Source organism: Mytilus californianus, unplaced genomic scaffold (assembly GCF_021869535.1).
Source record: "Mytilus californianus isolate M0D057914Y unplaced genomic scaffold, xbMytCali1.0.p SCAF_9, whole genome shotgun sequence".
Taxonomy (NCBI): domain Eukaryota; kingdom Metazoa; phylum Mollusca; class Bivalvia; order Mytilida; family Mytilidae; genus Mytilus; species Mytilus californianus.
In genome coordinates this window covers 79,380,575-79,403,504 of record NW_026262745.1, presented here as the reverse complement: position 1 = coordinate 79,403,504, position 22,930 = coordinate 79,380,575, and the positions used below count along the sequence as shown (strand labels likewise).

General features: G+C 32.0%; 2 protein-coding genes across 3 annotated transcripts in view; one reads left to right on the top strand and one right to left on the bottom strand.

The window, feature by feature from the left end:
- LOC127716392 (arfaptin-2-like) overlaps positions 1-22,930 on the bottom strand; it is a 260,881-nt gene that overhangs the window by 137,281 nt on the left and 100,670 nt on the right. The gene's annotated exons all lie outside the window — the stretch shown is intronic.
- Positions 1-22,930, top strand: part of LOC127716394 (carbonic anhydrase-related protein 10-like) — a 41,759-nt gene that overhangs the window by 16,879 nt on the left and 1,950 nt on the right. For both annotated transcript variants that reach the window (XM_052222584.1, XM_052222585.1), the window contains exons 2-8: positions 1,827-1,874; positions 9,257-9,393; positions 10,543-10,728; positions 12,542-12,637; positions 13,815-13,884; positions 15,509-15,663; positions 19,204-19,323. In XM_052222584.1, the coding sequence (XP_052078544.1) occupies positions 1,827-1,874; positions 9,257-9,393; positions 10,543-10,728; positions 12,542-12,637; positions 13,815-13,884; positions 15,509-15,663; positions 19,204-19,323 (812 nt within the window). The remainder of the gene's footprint in view (positions 1-1,826; positions 1,875-9,256; positions 9,394-10,542; positions 10,729-12,541; positions 12,638-13,814; positions 13,885-15,508; positions 15,664-19,203; positions 19,324-22,930) is intronic.

Here is a 22,930-nt window from a genome sequence, read left to right as displayed (position 1 = left end):
ATTCGCCTGTTTCCTCCTAATCATATGTTTGACCATAGTAGACATCCCGCAGACATTCGCCTGTTTCCTCCTAATCATATGTTTGACCATAGTAGACATCCCGCAGACATTCGCCTGTTTCCTCCTAATCATATATTTGCAAAGTTGTATTTGTATTATGTAATTATTCTGCATTTTCACTGACTTGTTGGTAACCGCTAAATGATTTCGACATGTTGTTTTCCCCCAAGCAAATAACTAAAGTCTGGTCTCTTACATACGTTTTACATGTTATAATTTTTATTTGTATATTCCATCATGTTATCTGTGATGGCTATTTAACAACACCATAGTACAATCGATGCCAATGAAACATTCATGCCAATCTGCTGATTTATATTGAAGCTATTTCTAGAGAACAAAATTTTCGATATTAAATTCTGTTTAAGTTGTAAACCTAGTTAGTACCTACCAACAACAAACCCAATAATACAGTTCTGAACATCGATTTGGGCCCATTTTCTGTTATAAAATTAATTTACTAATGAATAGTGAATGCAACAGACAATTAAAGTATCGTAAACTGGTATGAAGCATGACCATTAGTAGTGGTCTTCACGACAACAATAGTTATTCCTGTTAATTAGATCAGACCTGAATAACGACATCATCAATGGCAGATACAATGTTGTGACAAATAATTGATTTAGGTGTTCGTGCACTTTATTGGACAATCACAATACCAACAAATGAAACCGGAAATTGATAATCTAGTTTTATGCTCTAAGCTTTTTAATGTATATCAAAAACTTTTAAAAATAGATTTACTTCGATATATAAACTATGTTTATTAATACATTGTCGCATACACTTGTATATCGGTACTGTTAATAGAACAGACCAAAGACGATGGAAACTATTTTCATATTATAGTTACTAGTATAAGTTAGCATTTATTGCTCATTGACGTTTGGTACTTTTGGATTTTTTAATATTTGGTTCGCCGAGCACTGCTGATGAAATATTGATGATTGTATGTTGACTACTATGTGTCGTTCGTTGTTGTAAATAGTATTTTTAAAAAATCATCTTCATAATCATTTTTGACTCTATCACATTCTCGTCATCTAAATTTCAAAGCATTTTTCTAATAGATATTGGTACCTACATTTCCTTTGTTCAGTTGTTCGGTTTAAGATGGTATACAAACTGTTACCTCTTATTTTAACTTTCCATAATCGACCTAACAATGTCACTAGTGGAATAGAAATTGCTTACCATTCTTCTTCAATCGAGTTCAAGCCCGGTTTGTGTGTCTCAATCTTAAGTTGTCTATGTAGTTTTGTGTCCTGACTTTTCGTCTTTTTTCTCCTGATGATGTCTGTTTTTCTTCGACTTGCACTTTGGGCCTCGGTGGCGCAATGGTCTAAGTAGTATCACTAGCCTGTCAAGGCTGATGTTGTGAGTTCAAACACCGCACGTTGCAGATGCGACTTGCTTCCTTGGTTTGTTCATTCCATTTTTATAACTTGTATGTGACTATTCTAATCCAGTTTTTAAACTCAGGTTTTGCACATTCAATCTTCGCCGGAAAACATTTAATTATACAATATTGTTCAACCATTTTTTGTATGTCATAATGACTATTGACTCAGTTCATTTTGTAATACATGTGATAACTAGCCAGTGTATATATATAGTATGAGGGCGGTATTTCATCAATTTGAAAGAATTTCGTATATTCTTTTCTTAAAAAATGTATGTGTGTGTGTGTGTTAATTTACATTGAATTACTTAAACCAATACACAAATGTAAGATTTTAGCTTTTAATAATATTTATTTTCAGATTGCAGCTCACCATGGCAGGAATGGTGGATGTATGAAGGCGTGTCAGGTAGGATTTGTTATTTGTTTGAACATTGAAAATGTTGTGAGCTGGCACTTACTTTACCCTACTCACAAATTTTAATTCATAAAAAAGTAGATTTTTTTTTAACTTTTCCTATTTGTGTCTATATTTGACGGACATTATCTTCTGTCTGCTTACACCCTATTACCTCCCTCATAACAACTTTACCTAACAATAATGTTAATACAAAGTGGGGATAAACTATGAACAGATAATCCATGTATATTTCAAAATTTTGTTTAATATTAACTCCACATCTGAACCGCAAATATGTGTCAAAATTGATAATTTTTGTTAAAAAACAACATCAAAGATTTCGATGTTCATTAAATGCATAAATATAATAATGTCTCTAACATTTTTATTCTTATTTGTAAAAGAAGTGCACTAGGACATGCCAAAATATATCCGTTCAAAGTCCGAAAATGACTGTCAACCACAGAGCGTTTTTACGATCATTGACCAAGCTCTAACTATTTCCGAGATAAAAGTGGTCCAAGCCATTGCCTCCAAAAATAAACGATTTCGTGTAAATTCTGATTGGGATGAGATTTGTTTCAATCCACGCCTTCTGAAAATAATCTGCGTTGCTTTTGCAACTTTACATGTATCTTATACCTTTTCTGAGACATTAGAACCTATATAAGAACCCAGCATATGTTAGATTTTATTTCAAAGAATTAAAGGAGCGATAAAGTCCTGAATATATAGGAACTTATTTTATTGAAGTTTGCTTTAAAGGTATTCAGCCTTTGAAATCCCGAAAAGCATATTGTTCTATATTTTTCAACAGATCTGCAGTTATTCTTATTATATCCGGGATATGTTGAACTGTTTACAACATGTTAATATGTCTAGCACATTACCATGTCCACACAAGCTTTCAACATACACTTGTTCAGCTTCCCATTTCCTGCAAATGCTTCTGACATTTCATGGCGTGCTAGGCGTTTTCGTTTATTGAAAAAAAGTGGTAAATTTATTGGCTTTAAAGTTAATTCAACCACCAAGTGTCCTAGGTGCTATTGGCTTAAAATTTGTAACAATTTTCCTGACACAAAAAGTCATTTCCTATGAATAAAAAGTATTATTTTAAATAAATTGGATAGTTTCAAAAATAACTAGATTTGCCATTGCAATCAATAGCGGATGGCACCCATCCCACATTGCACTAAAACTGCAACCATTATGAGAATTTTAAACAGTTAATGCATATAAATACATCACAACGCATCTGTCTGTAAATTTTCCTGAAGTTTGGGCATTTTTAATTTTTTCAATTTTTTGCAGTTTCCATGGCAACGATGGCCATTTTGGAAAATCCAAGTTCAAAAGTCCAATCTTTACTTGCCAGTGTTAAAATTTATATCAATTTTCAATAAGTTTGGAGCATTTTGAAATCTTTGGACATTTTTGCTGTTTCCATGGTAGCTTCAACATTGATTTATGCCATGTTTAACATTTATAAAGTTTCATTCAGGTTTATTAAGGATTCTTAAAGAACATGCTAGATTTATGTTTTTCCCATAGGGTCTATGTTAAACTTGTCCCCGTTTGAATGGCAATGGCAGCCATTTTTGGAATTTCTAAGTACTGTTGGTACCTCGGGGCATCCCTGGCAACATTTGCATAAAGTTTCATTCGGTTGGCTATAATAACGAAAGAATAAGAATTTTGTTTCCATGGTAACGGCGGCCATTTTGAACCATTCTAATGTCTCTTGCACAATTCCACATCTGTGTATGGTGTTTAACATTTCTGTTAAGTTTCATTGTTTTGACAATTTTGATATTTTTTGCTTTGTTTCCATGGTAACGGTAGCCATTTTGGAACTCCAAAATTAACTGTCACATTTAGATTTGCCAGTGAACATTTCTGTAACGTTTTATACATTTTGAGAGAACTTTGAAATTTTTGATATTTTTGATCAGTTTCCATGGCAACATCATCGTTCCAATGAATCTCCAAATCATCCAGAACATGTATGTAGAGGACAACTACATTGTATTAAAACATGATGATTTAACATTAAGGCATACTCAAATTATTCACCAAAAACTAAAATTTTATTTTTTCACTCTTTTTCTGTTTCCATGGTAACAGCGGCTATCTTAAAAGTACCAATCCCGACTGCACTTTTGCATGTGGTGGTTAACATTATTGTAAAGTTCCATTACAATTGGTCCAAAAAATTCCGATAAATAGTGTGGACAAAAATTGTGGAATAATATTAATAATAACTAGATTTGTAATTGCTAGCAATAACGGATGACACCCTTCCCCCTTTGCCAGGATAACGGCAGCCATTTTGAAAATTCCAAAGTCAAAGAGTGCATCTACACATGCACATTAACATTTTTGTAAAGTTTCATTAAGTTTGGAGCATTTTGAAATTTTGCACATTTTTGCAGTTTCCATGGTAACGGCGGCCATTAGGAAAATTCCAAGGTCAAACTGTAAATCAGCATATGCCAGTTACCATTTCTGTAAAGTTTCTTTTACTTTGGAACACTTTGATTTTTTTCGCATTTTTGCTGTTTCCATGGAAACGGTGGCCATTTTGCATTATTCCAATGTGTCTTGCACAACTTCACATAGTGGTCCGCATTATGGTATAGTACCATCAACATTGGTCCATTCAATTTTGAGAAATAGCGTGGACAAAATGTGTGGAAGAATAAAAATAAGAAAAAAAGAAACGTAGAATAACAATATGTCACCCCAACTCCGTTGAGGGTGCCATAATTAAAAAGTCAATAGTTCATGAACAGTTGAAAGGTCTTTCCTTTTTTCTTTTATTGATAGCCTTCTTAGTTCAAAAATATATGGTTGCTAAGGACTTTATGTTCATAACAAGTGGTTGTTAAGGACAAAAATCATTCCTAAGGATAAAAATCATTCCTAAGGATAAAAATCATTCCTAAGGATAAAAATATTACTTCCAGTATTAAAAATGTCATATGTACTATTAAATAGTCTTTCAAGTTAAAAAAATAAGTGATTGCTAAGGACTTATATGTCGTTGCTAGGGACAAAAATATCATTTCCAGTATTAAAAATTTCATATTCATATTATTCAAACCTTCTAAGTTCAAAAATATATGGTTGCTAAGGTGTTTTATGTCGTTGCTAGGGACCTTGACCTCTGATATTACCTAATTTTATAGATCTTATTATGCTGAACATTTTTGCAATTCAAAGTTTCTGTCTATCTCTGACCTCTTTTGAGTTATAAGCAAAAAATCAACATTTCGGACCCGAAAAACAGTTTTGGTGTCCTAGGTCCATAATAGTTGGTCCAATAATTTTCAATCCAACATAACAAATGTAGATCTCGCCAAGACACACATTTTCTCTGTAAAATTTTATCAGCCATCTTTTAAGGTTATTGTGTAAATCCGATAACAAGCTAACGTCAAAATCTAGGTCATGACCTTGACCTTTGACCTTAAGTCAATTTTCATGGTCACGTAAATTGATGATCATTGGTGAAGATCCTAGGTGGCTACAACTTACGGTTTCTGAGTTTTAGTGGCCAACCGACATTGGTTAATTTTCAAAGGGGCATAACCCTACCTAAGATCTTTAAATCTTTCAATCCAAATGTAACGAAGAACCAAGGTCTGCTCCTGAACAAATTCCACCCTTCGTTTTTTTTTCTACCTATTATGATTATGGAGTTAGAATGATAACAAGGTTTTCGGTGTTAGAGGAGATAACCGCTATAAAGGAAATGTTACGGGGTCGTGCCTTCACCACAAGATAGCTTTTGGTCACCCAAAACTAGATACCTAATATCATTTTAACATGTCGCGTACTTTTTTTGGGCCGATAACTAGATTCGTAATTGCTAGCAATAACGGATGGCACCCTCGTTCCCCATTGCCAGAATATCGGCAGCCATTTTGAATATTCCAAAGTCGAACATCGAATCTATATATGCCAGGTACCAAAACTGTAAATTTTCAGAAAGTTTGGAGCATTTTGAAATTTTTGAAGTTTTTGAAACTTTTGCTGTTTCCAAAATTCTAAAAGCAGACATTTTATTGCCATGTGCCATGTTAAATATCCATACAGTTTCATTAACTTTGGTGTAATATTTTAAAGAAAATGCAGATTTAATGCATTTTCCCATAGGGTCAATGTAATACTTTTCCCCTGTTTCCATGACAACAGCGGTCATTTTGGAATATCTGAATATTGTCTAAACATCTAGGCATACTGGGTTACATTTCCAAAAAGTTTCATCCAGTTTGGTTTTATAATGAAAGATTTAGCAATTTTGACACTTTTGCTGTTACCATGGTAATGGCAGCCATTTTGAAAATTCCAAGTGCAAAATGCAACTCTGCTCATGCCAGTTACCATTTCTGTGAAGTTTCATCCAGTTTGGAACACTTTGATTATTTTCGGATTTTTGCTGTTTCCATGGAAACGGCAGCCATCTTGTGCATTCCAAAGTCAGGTGCACAACTTCACATGCTGGCCTACATTATGGTATAGTTCCATCAATATTGGTCCATTCAGTTCCAAGAAATTGCGTGGACAAAATGTGTGGAAAAAGAATAAGTAAAAAAGAAACGTAGAACTAGAATTGCCATTGCAAGCAATAGCGGATGTCAGCCTGGTTCGCCAATTGACACTAAAAAGCAGCAATTTCGAAATTTTCCATCAGTGAATGCAGATTTATGCATGGCAACAAATCTATCTGTTGGTTTTTAAAGCGTTTGGTATGTTTTGTTTTGTTTTTAATAGTGATGTTTCCATGGTAACGGCGGCCATTTTGGAAACAACAAAGTCTAAAGTCAAGTCTACATATACTAGGCAACATTTGTTTTAAATTCTGTTGAATTTTGAGCATTTTGATTTTTTTCATATTTTTGCTGTTTCCATGGTAACGGCCGCCATTTTAAAAATTCCAAAGTCAAACTACTGCTGCATATTGCGCTCCCCATAATAATATACCATCGTATAACATTAAATGTCTGTAGATTCTGGAATGTTCCATGAAATAGTGTACATGGGTCTCTTAATATCATAGAAGTTTCATATAATTTAGAACACATTTCTATTTTTCACATTTTTGCTGTTTCCATGGCAATGGCAGCCATTTATTTAATTCCAAAGTCAGGTGCACAACAACACATGGTGGTTAACATTATGTTATAGTTCAATCAAAATTGGTTCATTTAACTCCGAGAACTAAGCTGGACAAAAAGGTGTGGTATAAGAATAATAAAAAAAGAATCGTACAATAACAATATGTCACCCGACCTCCGTCAGGGTGACATAATAACTATACGTCACCCCAGCTCCGTTGAGGGTGCAATAATAAAAAAAAAAGAATGGAACATTAACAATATGTCACCCGATATCCGTCAGGGTGACATAAAAAAGAAACCTAGAATAACAATATGTCACCCCAACTCCGTTGAGGGTGCCATAATAATAATAAGAAAAAAAAGAACGGAACAATAACAATATGCTACCCCAACTCCGTTGAGGGTGCTATAATAAGCAATTGGATTTTCTAGCTATTGAAAAAATCGGTAAGCTCGTATTCTGAAATATTTTCGATTCCCGTCTTGGTAGTTATTTCGGTATTTAAACTCAATACTTTTGGTGATATAATTGATATTTAGCAAAGCAAGAAGTCTCTTGTTTCGAAATTCCGTAAACATAATAGAAACTTTTTCGCTACTGAAAGTCGCTGCAAATGAATAATTACCCATTCTCTATATAACTCAAACATCACATGCAACTCAATTTATAGAAGGTTTGAAGGTTTTATTTGTTTCATTGTGTTTATTACTTAATAAATAATCAGATTTAATTAAACATTATTGTTATTTGACAACAAGCATTACTATATTAAGTCTAAATAAAATTCACATCTAACACCGCAAACACAGCAGTAATAAAACACAGACAAATACAACTGCATCGTTTTATTCCACTTATTATGACACTGAACGTCAATGTTTGATGAATTCACGTGTAATAATCAAAGTTTATGCTAATCTAAATACATCCCATGGCGAGCAACACAAAGAGTTTGATGAAATAATAACTATAAATTATTCAAATAACAAACATTTTATTATTATTTTTAAAAGCAGACTTCAATAAAAACAAATAACGTGCATAACCAGTCAAAAACTCTAGAGAGAAGAATATGTTCCTAATGGATAAAATGGATTTACTGTAATAAATGAACCAATCATAGAAGTAAAGCTTATATACATTTTTGTTGATGTTGAATTAAGAATTTATGCGATAAAAATAGAAGACCAATTGACAAGTATATGCTTATGATGAATGGCACTGACAGTATATCATTTTTTATTCCTGTTCAAAATGATTAGTTCGTGTACAGTATGACATAAGATTTATGTATGATTATTGGTGAAGGGAATCTGTCCGAGTAGAATATTTTATTAGAATAATTTATACTCTGAAAGCTATGCTAATATCGTGTATTTATTACACATCATTCACATTTTTTGTATAACAATTAAAGTGTCGAGCAAAACGTAACGCATACACTCTAGAGATGGCAGCATTAATTACTGCAACAAGCTCAGTTTCGCTGCTGTAGGACTATCTGTCCCCGAGAATACAATCTGCCAGGTAGCCAAAGATTCGTCACTTGCATGCTTCGAATTATACATTTTGTTTGTAAATCCATTTCATAAAATTATGTCATTGTGCTTATACAACGGTTGTTACTACCTAAAGCAACATAGACTTTAAATAATTTCACCATGTTCAATAAGGACCCTTTTAGTTTTATTGCTTTTGCGCGTTTCATAATTGTGCTTTAAAGCTTTTAAACATTTTCGTCATGAGCGTATCTGATGAAGGTTATTACAGAAACAGAAACACTTGTTGGTTTGTACGGAAATCAGATCATTAGTTTTTGCCCTTATTAATCTCGCCGCTCCTAGTGATATTTAAGTGATTAAAACTGTCATAGATTTTACCTAATGACATTGTCATATGAATATTTTATTTATTTAGTCTGTATTTTTACTTCTGTAACATTCCTTGATAAATGGGCAACATTTAATGGATAATTCATTTCATGCAGGGGCGACATTAAAAGTGATAGTATATCAAGGATATAATGATATGAAAACGAAGTTCTCGGAAAATCGAATAAGTTTCAAGTCGTATCAGACTCAATAATTCCAATTAAACAATAAAAATACCACATCTCCACAAGTATTATAGAAAACTATACATATATCATAAAAACTATGAAATGGCAAATGAACACCGCCAAAACCGATGATAAACTTCTGCAACTTCTGCTTTTTGTGTTTGTCTTGCTTTTCTTTTACATTGTTATTTTTATATATTCCCAGGTCCTCATAACTGGGGAAAAATTAACACAAAGTGGATATTATGCAGTAAAGGAAAGAACCAATCACCAATAAATATCGAACCAAAGGATTTACTTTTTGATCCAGGCTTAAAGTACATCAAGTTAACTGGAAAACAGGTAAATAAATAAACAAAGCCAGATTTTACTAGCATTAACATTATTTGAATTAATAACATATTTTGAATAGTTTAACTACAATTTGGATGTCTTTTATTGATATTCATAGACTTGAGCAACATTTCAACGAATCCTTTGTAGCCATATCCTCAAACCTTTTTGCATTTCATTAAATAATTTAGGTCTACAGTCTGTATATATCAGACACGAAATCTTTCAATTTTGAGACACAATTCTAGCCTATTCGTCCCAAGTCTTTTAAATAATTGTATCAAGATTGTCTTCAACAACGGTGGATATAAGTGACCATGGATGTATATAAAATTGTTGCATATACTTTAAGTATACCATTTTGACGCTTTCATATTCAAATTACACTAATTTCGATCAACTTTAGGATTTTGACCTCGATAGTGATACAAATTCAAGAAACATTTGGCATATATCTTTGTAAATTTATTCAACATAATTTTTATTTAAACTTAAAACCGTTAGTTATTGCTGATTGAAACAAAAACAAAGGACCAACAAAACAGCTGACATTAATGGTAATATTTTATTTGTATGTGGAAACATTTCAACATCTTTCAGTTGATATAGTATTAAAAGTTTCTGTTTTCTATCAAATGTTCTTGATAGATGGTTTCTGCGTGTATGGAAGCTTCTGAATCCATAATTTTTACACGAAAAGTTGTTTCCAATTTTAAAGGGCCTCCATCGTAACATTTACGGAATACCAGTGTTATAAACCGCTGCATATATGTTTTATTTTTGATGGTCGCAATCTCGTTTATGACTCATCCCGGATCTGTATATGCAGCTTGAAAGTATCCACTGTAATCACTAGAGTAGATGCCCATCCTGCACATTCAATAATTACATTGATAATTACATATATTATCACTATAATGTAATAATGATACACGGTGTCGAAGAGGGAAGTGATATTGATCGTCAAAACTATAGTACGAATGGTACATATTCAATGATACATATTCATAATGATCCCATAACCCGTCATTCGCAGTGAAAGTTGAAAAACGTTAGTTTTCTCTGTGCGCGGATATAGCATTTATAGCTTAAGAAACAAAATAAAGTTATACGATTTTTTTTTCTGTTTGTGATAACATCCTGAATCTTGTATTTCAGATAAACGGCACACTTGTAAATAAAGGAACAGATTTAACTTTTGAACTGCATTCAACAAGCAAAGTTTTGATATCTTTAGGTCCTTTATCGTACGTTTATAGATTACATCAAGTCAAGTTCCATTTTGGAGGAAATGATAATTTTGGTTCTGAACATTCTGTAGATGGTAAACATTTTGCTGCCGAGGTAATTATTTTTTATTGATTTGTTTAATAATGAAAACACAGTAAAACTGATTTGTAATGTTGTGTTTTACTTCATTGTAATATAATATATACTAGTAGCCAACTGATAACATTTTATTATTGTTATGGAATCGTTCTCTAACGTAAAACTTTCTTTTAGTTCTATTGTTAACTGTTTTAATGCATGTACAGAGTGAAATATGTAAACATTACCTATATTATGGATGTATAAGTAGTCAACGAATGTAGTATTGGTATATTAAACCAATGCTTTGACGTCAGATTTTCTCATTTAAAAATCATGAGCCTGGTATCTTTGATGAGTTTTTATAGTAGGTTCTCTTCATAGATTATAAACTAATAGAGTTTGTGTGTTCCATTCAATTATGTTTGAATTGAGTAAAACAAGTATCTTGTCTTAGGAAGGGATAAATCCTACTTTGTAAAAAATCACTCTGATTCAAATAAAAAATTCTCTGAAACTGACATTATCAAGATGCTTGATTTCTTGATTGACAACATATTTGTTACGTTTGGAGGACGTGTTTTTCAACCAACAATCGGAACTCCCACGGGAACCAACTGTACCCCTCTTCTTGTCGACTTGCGCCTTTGTTCATATGAGGCTGACTTCACACAAGAACTTCTAAGGAAGAAAGAAAAGAAGTTAGCAGTATCCTTTAACTTTACTCTCTGCTATATAGATGATGTTCTCTCACTTAATAATTCAAAATTTGGTGACTATGTTGAACGCATCTATCCCATCGAACTTGAGATAAGGATATAACAGAAACAGTCAAGTCTGCCTCATATCTTGACTTACATCTAAAAATTGACTATAAGGGTTCAAAACAAAACTTTACGACAGAAGAGATGATTTCAGCTTCCCAATTAAGAACTTTCCATTTCTATGTAGCAACATTTTAGCAGGGCCTGCATACGGAGTATATATCTCCCAGTTGATACGATATTCCAGGGCCTGTATTTCCTATCATGATTTTCTTGATAGAGGGTTGATGCTCACAAGAAAGCTATTAAACCAAGAGTTTCAAGTGGCGAACTTGAAGTCAACCCTTCGTGTTTTGGGGAGTTTTTGTTTGACTGTTAGTCTTCTTTTTTGTTGTTGCTAAGATTGTTTGTCTTTCTTCGACTAATGGTTTTGTTTCTTCTTGGGCTCTGTTCAAGATAAAGTGTAGGTATAACTCTGAAAGTAAGAAATATTTAAAGAGAAATCATTCAATCCACATCACTTAAAACAATTTGCTTTTTCATGTTATTGTTTTCCTTGTTAAGCATGAGAAAGGCATTAAATTTTTTTTAAACAATGCAGTTTCAAATAAAGTAGAGTATATCATTGTCAAATACTATTATGTTTAGAAGGTAAATGATTTATCTCGCCGGCGGTTTTAAAACTAGAACATTTAACATGCTAAAAAATTAACTTCTTTCAAATTTAGTGTCTAATGTTTTTATTGTTTTTAAGCATAAAAGAATTGTTCATGATATTGATATTTGTTTTTTCGTTTTTGTTTTTTTTTGGTATTGGGAAATCTCGATTTGAGTCTCTTTCTGTTTATCTCATTTTTGGGTTGCAATATTTTTGTTGTGCCTATTTATTAACAATAAAATGGATTAAACATATTTCAAGTCAGAATCATTAGTTAATACTTTAGCAAATCAGTTAGTATTTACAAGTTAAAGATAATATTCATATATTCTATATTAAGCAACATATTTTATTAGATCCCCACATCTATGGTATGTTGGGGAGTCTTTTCCATGACATAATATAAATCTTCTTTCTTTTCATATAGATACAGCTGATGTTTTATAATTCTGATTTGTATACAAATTTTACACAAGCTGTTAATTTGTCAAGAGGTGTTGTGATATTAGCAATTTTTGTAAAAGTGAGTACTAGATACATTCAGATTGAACAAAATTAGTTTAAACAAGTGTTTTATCTTAACATGAATAAATCTAGGAACGATACTATTTCACAGTTGAAAGGGTTCTGTTCTGTTATTAAACATTGATTTTCCTTATTTCCATAAAAGAACTATATTTAAACAATTTATCAAAAAATATGTAGACCAAAAATAAATCAAAGGAATTAGAATAACTTTTCCGATGTATTACCTTATAAAACATATGCATGGTAATAAATTAATTTCTTTCAACTAATATCTGACTTCTTTATTCCTTTAACAAAGGATTGCAATTCACTGATTTGTAATTGCAATTATTTCTTTGTAACATTTATTTCTATTGGGAATAGACTCCCTTCGCCGCGAAACTATTTTATCACAAGCCGTTTTCCATGCTATAAATATTAGATTATCCCTAATGATATAAATCAAATATTTGCCTTCCTATAATTAATTCTTATGATATAGTATGAGGTCTTTTGAAATAATTGTTTTTATTGGATGTTAGTCAATACGTGAAAAAGTATCGACTATTTCCACAGCTGTTTTTTTTTTACAAATCTATCGTTAATTGATTACAAACATCATCTATAAGTCAGTTTTAAACATGATGGAATATTAGTGGGACGCACATATAAAAAAAAGAAGAAACCAAATACCTCAACCATAGTCTCTCGATGCTGTCAAGATTGTCATATTCTGATTAAGAGCTGTAGTTATTCTTCGATTGCTAACTTAATCTCTTTCAAGACCATAGTATCTCTCTGAATAAAATCAGAAACTTCATCAAAACCCCATTCCTAAATGTAAGCAATAGATACCCGGTTTAATGCAGTATCATGAATTTTATCTGGCACCTTATGCATTAACCTGAATTACGAATAAACTGTGAAGCGAAATACATCATTCACCATATTATTGATGGTTTTGATTAAAAATGATCTAAATCAAAACCCGTTGTTACCATATTACATTTAAGAGTCGTTTGCTGTTAGCATGTGCAATTATCGTACTTTTAAAGAGTTTTACTGACTTTCTGTGAAAAGTGTGATTTAAAATAAAATGTCCTCAGGTAATAAAACAGATAACGATATGATTTAATTTATCGAATAAGATTAAGTTTTGTTATAACACTTCAATATAACAATATTTTCATTAGGTGAAAGACAACGAAAACCACAACGAGCTATCCAAATTAACAAACTTAATTGAAGATGTGCGATATAAAGGTAATATTTCTATCAACTAGTATAATTACCAAGAAAAAGCATATTTTTCATGAACGCTACATGTGTACTGAACTAACTAAAATTTTCTGTTTTTTTATTATTTATTTTTTATATTATAAAGAACAATTAGGAAAAAATATTTCTGCTTGAAAAATATTTTGTTTGAATTTAAAGCTACTGAATCCTGATGTAAGTAGTTAAAGTTGAACTCTAAACAAAATATACAACTGGTTGACAGTAAAAGAACATTTCTTTGCTAACAAGGTAAAGGCTATGTTCATTTCTATTGAGTTGTTTAGGACTTAATTGTAAGCATAAAGGTGTGTACTCATTTCAGTTCATATGGTACAAATATATATAGAATAACAGTCATATTGGATGACTTCAAACTCAGAATCTATGAAAAATATTATGATTTCAACTTTCAAATTGTTAACTGCCAATTTCCCAGCAGTAACACAATCTCTTCTCTATTGTATAGCGTTTGTATATCTCACATAATACATTACGCACACGCATGTTCACACTACACGGCTCTCATTAACATGGGTGTGCTCCTGACACAAATACCGCCCCAACAGAGTTATGAGGAAAACGACTGAAATCGACATATCATAAGCTTAACGGTCACCATCAAGAATTGGTTATCTGATACGATGTGTCTTTGCCTTAAATCTCTAGCGACACGTGTGTGCAGTCTTAGATCATCAACAGAGTTCGTCAAATCTATAATTAATTATGCCTTATTCTCGATTGTTACATATTGAGTGAGTGTGGATTCGCATGGCGGGTGATACATGCATAACAGGAGACGTTTAACTTCTCGAGACACCCGGTCTCGCTCTTTTGGAGTTTGGTAAATTACTGTCGCCTCTTATATTTGCTTGTGAAGTAATCTAAATTTTTATGTTTTGAATATGTTTCATCCTATTTTTTCCTAATGACAACATTAGAATTACAGGAAAATTTACATTTTCCGATTCAAATTAAATATTCTATAATTTTATTTTATTCTAGAAATTCAGTATTAATTTTCAAGACTCAACCGTTTAGGTATTGTTTAAAAAAACGATACTGGGACTTTATAATTTGATGCGTCCAACGTGCTATTCAGGATAATGCCTTTATCAGGAACGCTCAAAGTCAAATATTTGAAATCCTAGGATTTTTGAGTACCGAAACAGGTGGGGCGCTATATGACCAAAAGGGAATAATGGGGAAATCCATCTAACATCTAGCGTTTAATCTGCAAATTAATAATCTATGAAAAAATATCGACTGTTGAAAAAGAAGAAAAAAAAACAAACAAAACAAACATAAGAAACAAACATAAGAAACAAACATAAAAAACAAACAAAAGAAACAAACAAATCAATCGATGAACAGAAGGATGGATTGTGCATCTCATTTGTGCAACCACTAAAAAATTAGATGCCCAAGTCAACAGAGTGTAGTGTATGATGTTTTAACCATTGGGTAAAGTAAGTAAAAATAAACTACAACAAACATTAAAATTATAGATACTACTTGAATATAGTTTCCAAAATTGATTCGATATTTTCAAAAATTGAAGAAAAATCTTACTATATTTTTCAAATATTAATTTTTGAAATTTGTTTTCAAGGTGAACAAACAGATGTCAATAATATAAATATACTGAAGCTTATTCCGGATAGTAGACATTATATGACATATGATGGTTCCATAACACAACCCGGTTGCCAGGAAACAGTCACGTGGATAATTATGAATCGACCTATCACTGTATCAAAAGATCAGGTGAGGCGAGTACTCTTGTAAAACAGATCTGAAACTAATGACTACTTATAGATATTTAACATTAGTACCTATGGTTTATATTTTAAAAAATAAAATTTTACTCATAGTTTAAATGTTTTGCATCCGTGAGCAAACCATATAACAGGTAAAGTTATGATAGTCAACGGTCAAAATTGATACACTTTAGAATTAAAGTTAAATGCATATCATGATTCGAATTCAAATACCATTGTAATCCCTACTCTTGAAAGCTTGTAACAAGTTAAAAATCTGTCTCTTAAAAGAGGTTATGAACGGAAAGTCCTTGTGACAATACTTCTGCGATCAATTTATCACACTGAAAACGAGGCATTTGTTTCATTTGATAATATTAAGAACCATATGTGGCGTACCATAAGGTGGCTAAATTTCATGTTTATAAAAACGTCGAATATATTATTGGAATCAACGTAAATAAAGGCAACAGTAGTATACCGCTGTTCGAAATTCCTAAATCGATTGAGAAAAAAACAGATCCGGGTTACAAACTAAAACTGAGGGAAACACAGCAAATATAAGAGGAAAACTACGACACAACAGAAACACAACATTAAAATGTAACACACACAGAAACGTTGCCTTAATGATACTTTATTGACAGTATCGCTAATATCAACATTAAATGATATACACAATTCTTTCTGGGAATCTCACAAGTATATACGCATATTTGTATATTCATAAATGTATTTAAATTATTTGCAGTGCTTCATTTAATTTGTGGGTCCATTCTAAACATTCCATGTGCTATATAACCATTATGAACTGGTTGACATATACGATATTTTCATGTTTTACTCACTAGCGACATACCTTTACGGTCGTTTAGATCTTTAGATACTGGAATGCTTTGTGAATTTACAGATTGTGTTCTATTTCCCTGTTGTGACATATTGACTGAGTGTTGATTTGCATGAGGGCTGATGCATGCATAGCAAGAAGTGCTTACTCTGTCGAAGCATCATGTCTTACTATTTTGAAGTTCAAGTGATCCCTTTGGGTCTTTTGTACCTTGATTTGTATGTTGTAAATGGGTTGTTAAGATTTTAACATCAGTAAACTAATGTTGCCTATAATTTACATACACATTACATGTATTACGATCTGGACAGACCATGTCTGAACGCAATAATATACATAAAAACGTTCGTCAAAGTGTCGTTGTAATAAGTGAAGATTTGTTTTCAACGAAAGTATCCATAAAAATTACAAATCAAATCAAAATGTCGAAATTCGTAAACCAAAAACAAGACTATAACAACAACAAAAAAAGACATATACCAGTATTTTACAAAACAAGTGCGCTTACTTTTTTTATTCGAGGCGCTTGTTTTGTAGGCGCACCCGGCTAAGTTCCTTTGAGAGTTCATGTGATTCTCTTCCGTTTTTGGTTTTTTTTTTACATGTGATTGTATCTGTTTAAGAGTTTATGAAATTTATGTATCGATAAACTACTGTTGTCGCTATGTAAACTACTCTAAGAAATCCAGATTGATATGACTGTATGAATGGCATGAACAGTATCTTAATAATAAAAAATAAACTTATTCATTGGACAGGTTCAAAATAATTTAAGTTTTGAACTGATATACGAGAATGCAATGTTTAATAAATTCAATATTGACATGTTACTGTGGCTTAAACAAATAAAACAAAAATGGTTATTTGAATGCATTTAATCGTAAAATAAATCAGGAAAATCGTATTATGTTTCGAGATTGAATAATAAAAGTGAGGAATTATAATTTCATACATAAAACTATAAAAAAAAAGGAAACAACACGTTATAAATTTCATGCGTCCGAAGAGCTTTTCTGGATTTACCTTCATCAGGAACGCTCAAAGCCGAATATTTGAGAGCCAAGGATTTATAAGAACCGAAAAAGTTGAGGAGCTAAATAACCATAAAGGACCTAAAAAAAATAGCCAAATCCATCTAAGGTCAACTTTGCATGAGAGACTTAAAACCTTAGTTTCTAACAATTTCAAAATTTATTAACGAACAATTTTAGAAAGGTTTGTTATGAATCATGTCAGTACTTCGACTGATGATACCCTCGAGGACTGATAGTCCACCAGCAGGTATCGACCGAGTGCTGTAAAAAATGAAAACAACACATTATATATTTCATGCGGCCGAAGCGCTTTTCTGTATTTACCCTCATATATAAATTAACAGAAGTTCTTGTCAAATGACAGTGACAAATTATCGAACAGAAGGTGTAAAAGTCGGTCATATGTGATATGATAAGGACCTATTATGACCCCAATTTTTGAACAATGTTGAAAAATGTTAATTGTATGTAAGAAAATAACCGAAAAAAAGTAAAATAAGAATATCGAACTACAAGGCAGTTTGAGAGAGACAAAAAAAAAAGCTTTCGTTTAGACTTTGTTTCATAATCTTTATTATGTACAATTTTTAGTGTTTTACACACGTACTCACAGTCAATTTTTAAATAAAGCAATTAAGAATATTGGTGATATTTGCCAGTTATTTTATCGGTCGACATTCACTTATTGGTTAACGAATACGGTATTTCTGTGTCTCAACTATTCGGATACATATTTTCACAGAGATACACCTGCCGGAATTGTGAGGATTCTAGACGGTGCGATACCTGGTACGTCGACAGGGTACGCGAATCTTGCTATGTATACATACATTGCGAATAAACTCATATCATATATACCAGGATTAAAAATGTGTTCACTAGACGCGCATTTCGTCTACAAAAGACTCATCAGTGTCACTCGAATCAAAAAAGTTTTACAGGCAAAATAAAGTACAAAGTTGAACAGCGTTGGCGAAAAATTGGAAAATGTTTTAAAAATATTTTTGATAATTAAAGCTCTTCCATGCAATATGTAAAATACCTTTTTTTAATTTCTTGCCGCTGAAAAGAAAATTGACGGAATAAAACGTCTTAAACTGAAATAAAAATCATATAAATTTAAGTTGTTCATGCCTGCAGAGAATGGTGGTTTTTTCTTCATTTTATATAGAGTTTTTGTTAAATTAAAAGTTTGTATATCTTCGGTTGAATTTCTTTTGGAAAGACGCACTCTTGAAAAAACGGGTGTACATATTAGTATCTAAATTGTTTGATGTAGTTATATGACATGATTCAGATTTTATTCCAGTTTCTGGATGAACTACTTCGTGATATATTGTCGTCTTTAAATTTTTAAAATACTTTAAAACTCTTGAGTTGTAAGCATTTCATATATTCCTGTACGTTTTATTATTTTTGTATATCTATGATGATTGTGTCAAAATAAAAAGTTAAATGAAATAAAATGATGACATTTTTTTTAAAGGAGACAAAGATCAACAATCATTTGTTTTTATTTATCATGATAATCTAAGAATAGTAATCAGTCTTTATTCAAATCTAGAGACTGTCATATTTTCATCGTTTTCCCAAGTATAAACGTGTTGATTCATCTATTATGTAAAACATATGGCATACAGTAATTCTTGGACCTGTTGTTCTACAGATTTATTCCCTGAGGACTTTACGTCAGGATTTGCCGGAAAACCCTCAAGCATTGATGTTCAACAACTACAGACCAACACAAACATTAAACCAAAGAACTGTTAGAACTAATATTAATTTTGTAAGTAATCCAAATAGGTGTCTGTATGCTTTTCAAAAAGTAAACATATTGAAAACCCTGCTCAACAGATGTATGATCGGATCGAGATATACATAAGAAAAGGACGAGGATTCAAAAGAACACAAACAACACAATGACAAAAAAAAAGTCTAAAAGCCAGACAACAGTTCACAAACCACTACACATAAACTTAAAAAGTGTGCAACACGTATAGCTTTGCAATTAATCTTATTTACAACATGTCATCAAGGATGACAATGATTCTTTCCATACAGAATGTTTATAGATATAGGAATATGTGGTATGAGTGCCAATGAGACAACTCTCCATCCAAGTTACAATTTATAAAAGTAAACCATTATAGGTCAAGGTACGGCCTTCAACAAGGAGCATTGGCTCACACCGAACAGCAAGCTATAAAGGGCCCCAAAAAATTACTAGTGTAAAACCATTCAAACGGAAAAACCAACGGTCTAATCTATATAAAAACGAGAAACGAGAAACACGTATGAACTACATAAACAGACGACAACTACTGTAATCAGATTATACATACATAACTATGCCCGAGCCGACAGCTACACAAGGCATTCACTATACATTTACTGGTCTTAAATTCATCCCATCAAGTTTAGAACTGAATTTCTTGTACCTGACCTCGCTCCCTCAGCGGTATTTGAACTCAACCGGCAATACCTTCTTATATCATTTTATCGCACCTAGGGTAAATTAGTGACGTTATGATTGGTTTAACGCCGTCACGTGTTGACTCCCTATGAATTCGTTGGGGTCAGTATATTTCATATGGGTTTATGACGTCACGTCTACTATTTATGGTGAAGTCATCTTTTAATGTTATTGTATTTCATTGTTTATTTTTATACAAAACTTGGCAGGAAAAGTCCTCGTTATACGGTTTATTACTGACCCCCTACGGATCCATAGAGGGTTCGCAAAATCCATAGGGGATTCGGACTTCAGCTTCAACCCCTATGGATTTTACTTACCAACTATGGATCCATACAGGGTGGTTAGTAGCATATCGTATAACTTATAGTATGTTAAAATGCTTGATTGACAACATATTTGCTGAGATTGATGGATTTGTATTTTTTTTTTAAACAGTCCATTAGTTATTAATTGTGCATCCCTACTGACCGACTTGTTTTTGTATTCATTTAAAGTGAAATTCAGACAACAACTTCTCAATGACAAAATATTTTGCAAGTTCTTTAATTTCACTATTACTAATGTTAAAGTATATGTAGATATATTTATGATGTCATGTCACTGAATAATCCATATTTTGGGAATGCTTGATTCTCGTATATCCCAGTGAATTTGAGATTAAGGATACTACCGAAACTAGAAAGTCTGCTTCATATATTGATCTTTTCCTCGATCTTGACAGATGGACGACTTCAAACTAGATTCTATGACAGACTTCCCATTTACTATAGCAGTAACATACCTTTTGCTCCATCGTATTGAGTGTACATATCTCAATTGATATGTTACGCTTGTGAATTATCATACTTCATTCTTTATCTGGGTATGCTCTTTACACAAAAACTGCTCCAACAGAGTTACAGTCACAATCACGAATTGGATGACCGATACAATGTATCGGTATCTCACAATTCACTAACGACATGTTTAAGCAATCTTAGATTTTTACATACCCGAAAAGTCATCTAATTTGTAATTTTACCGATTTTGTGACATTTTCACTGAACGTGAAGTCACATGGCAGTTGATGCAAGCATAGCAGCAGACGCTGTCCGTATCGACTCACCGGTCTCGCTTCTTTTGGAGTTCATGCGATTCCCTCTGTTTTTGTTTGTTACCTTGATTTGTCTTCTTACTCGATACTAAGAGTTTTGAACATCGGTAAACTACTATTGTCCACGTGACATGACATGTAGTCCTGATTTGTCTACCTACAATTTCATGTACGTTTTCGGTCACGAAACTTTATTTTTATACCAAAAATATATCGACCTCTAAATTCTGTGTAATAAAAATCTAATTCGAGCGTCACTGATGAGTCTTTGGTAGACGAAATGCGTGGCTGATGTAGAAAATGTTAAACATGGTATCTCTTATGTGTTATTTTGACAATTTTTTGTTTATATCTTTGAGATATGTTTCTGAGGTCAGAATTTCCAAGAATGTCTCTTTAATTAAGAATTGTCCATGTAATTTTTGTAGATTTTATTTACTTCGCATCAAACTCTTAAATGGGATGAATTCGGGGAAAAAAATGTCAAACATAGACACATTCTACCGCCGCGATCCCAGGTCAAGTTCGTTCGATACATATTTCGTTCCTACTTTTATCACTTACATGTGTTTTTTGTTCAAATCGGGACAACCCGCACACTTTTGGCTTCGAATGTATACTTGATTTTCTTTCACCAAAAACTTGTCTAGAGTCAATTTCTGGGATAGCTGATTAATTAAAAGATATCATAAAACAGAGAATAGCTAATGTTTTTGAGTGTCATCTTTAGCAGAGGTAGACAAAGTATTAGTTTAGGTAAAATTTAAAACTCGTTAATTATATAGTAAATCATAACAAATTAGGAAACATTGACTTCTGAGGAAACGATAACAAGAAGTGGTATAATTCGATTTATAGCCTCTGTCGTTTTATATAATTGCTTGGTTTGATGTAAATGTCGCGTGTTTTAATTATGTAAACCACTTTCTCATAAATAATATTGATATATATAACAAAATATAATATAATTATGGATATTTGGTCTTTGAAAACATATGTTCCTCGAATGTATGCAGAGAACTTTGGTATTTCATGTGTTATTTATGGACGTGGTTGTTCTTTATCTTTTGTCAAAGAAATGGAATTTATATTACATGATAATGAATTATTCAGAGAGAAGATGTTAAAGAATCCTTTGTTTGACATTGTAGTAATTAAATTACCACAAAGAATGGTTTGTGTGTTTGTTATATAGCTTTTAATAAAGATTTTTTTTATTTACGAAGACAAGAAGCAGTACTGACACGCATTCTCGCGGTATAAAGGTCAAGGTTTTATTGTAATTATGTACAATTCAAAGGCATCAAACAGAATATTGGAGAAGTTCAACAAGAAATTATACTTGACAACTATTTTGATACAACAACTCATTCAATATTGAAACGTTTGGGTTTTTATGGTTGTATTGATGACGTTCTGGTGTAATCTAAGACATTCTCAATACATATAACATTCGTTTTTATCCAAATGATTAAAGGATTATCTAACTTAACGTTTTCATATTCGGTAAAGATAACAGTATTTTTGGAATAAGCTACATTAAAAAAAGGTAAAGAACAGTTATATCTGAAAAAAATATTCGGAGATAAGAAAATATTTTACAATTATCCTTAACTATAAAAAAGAGAAAAACAATATATCATTAACTCAATACACTTCGAAAGCAACTTGTCTAAAGAATAATAATTGTGGAAGGTTATTATTACGTTAAATCCTGTTCGTAAATTGATTATATGAGTTGTAATATACAGCCTTATATATCATGACGTAATTGTTTAACTAAAATAAGATATTTAGAGGATAGCAAGTTGGGCTATCAAATAT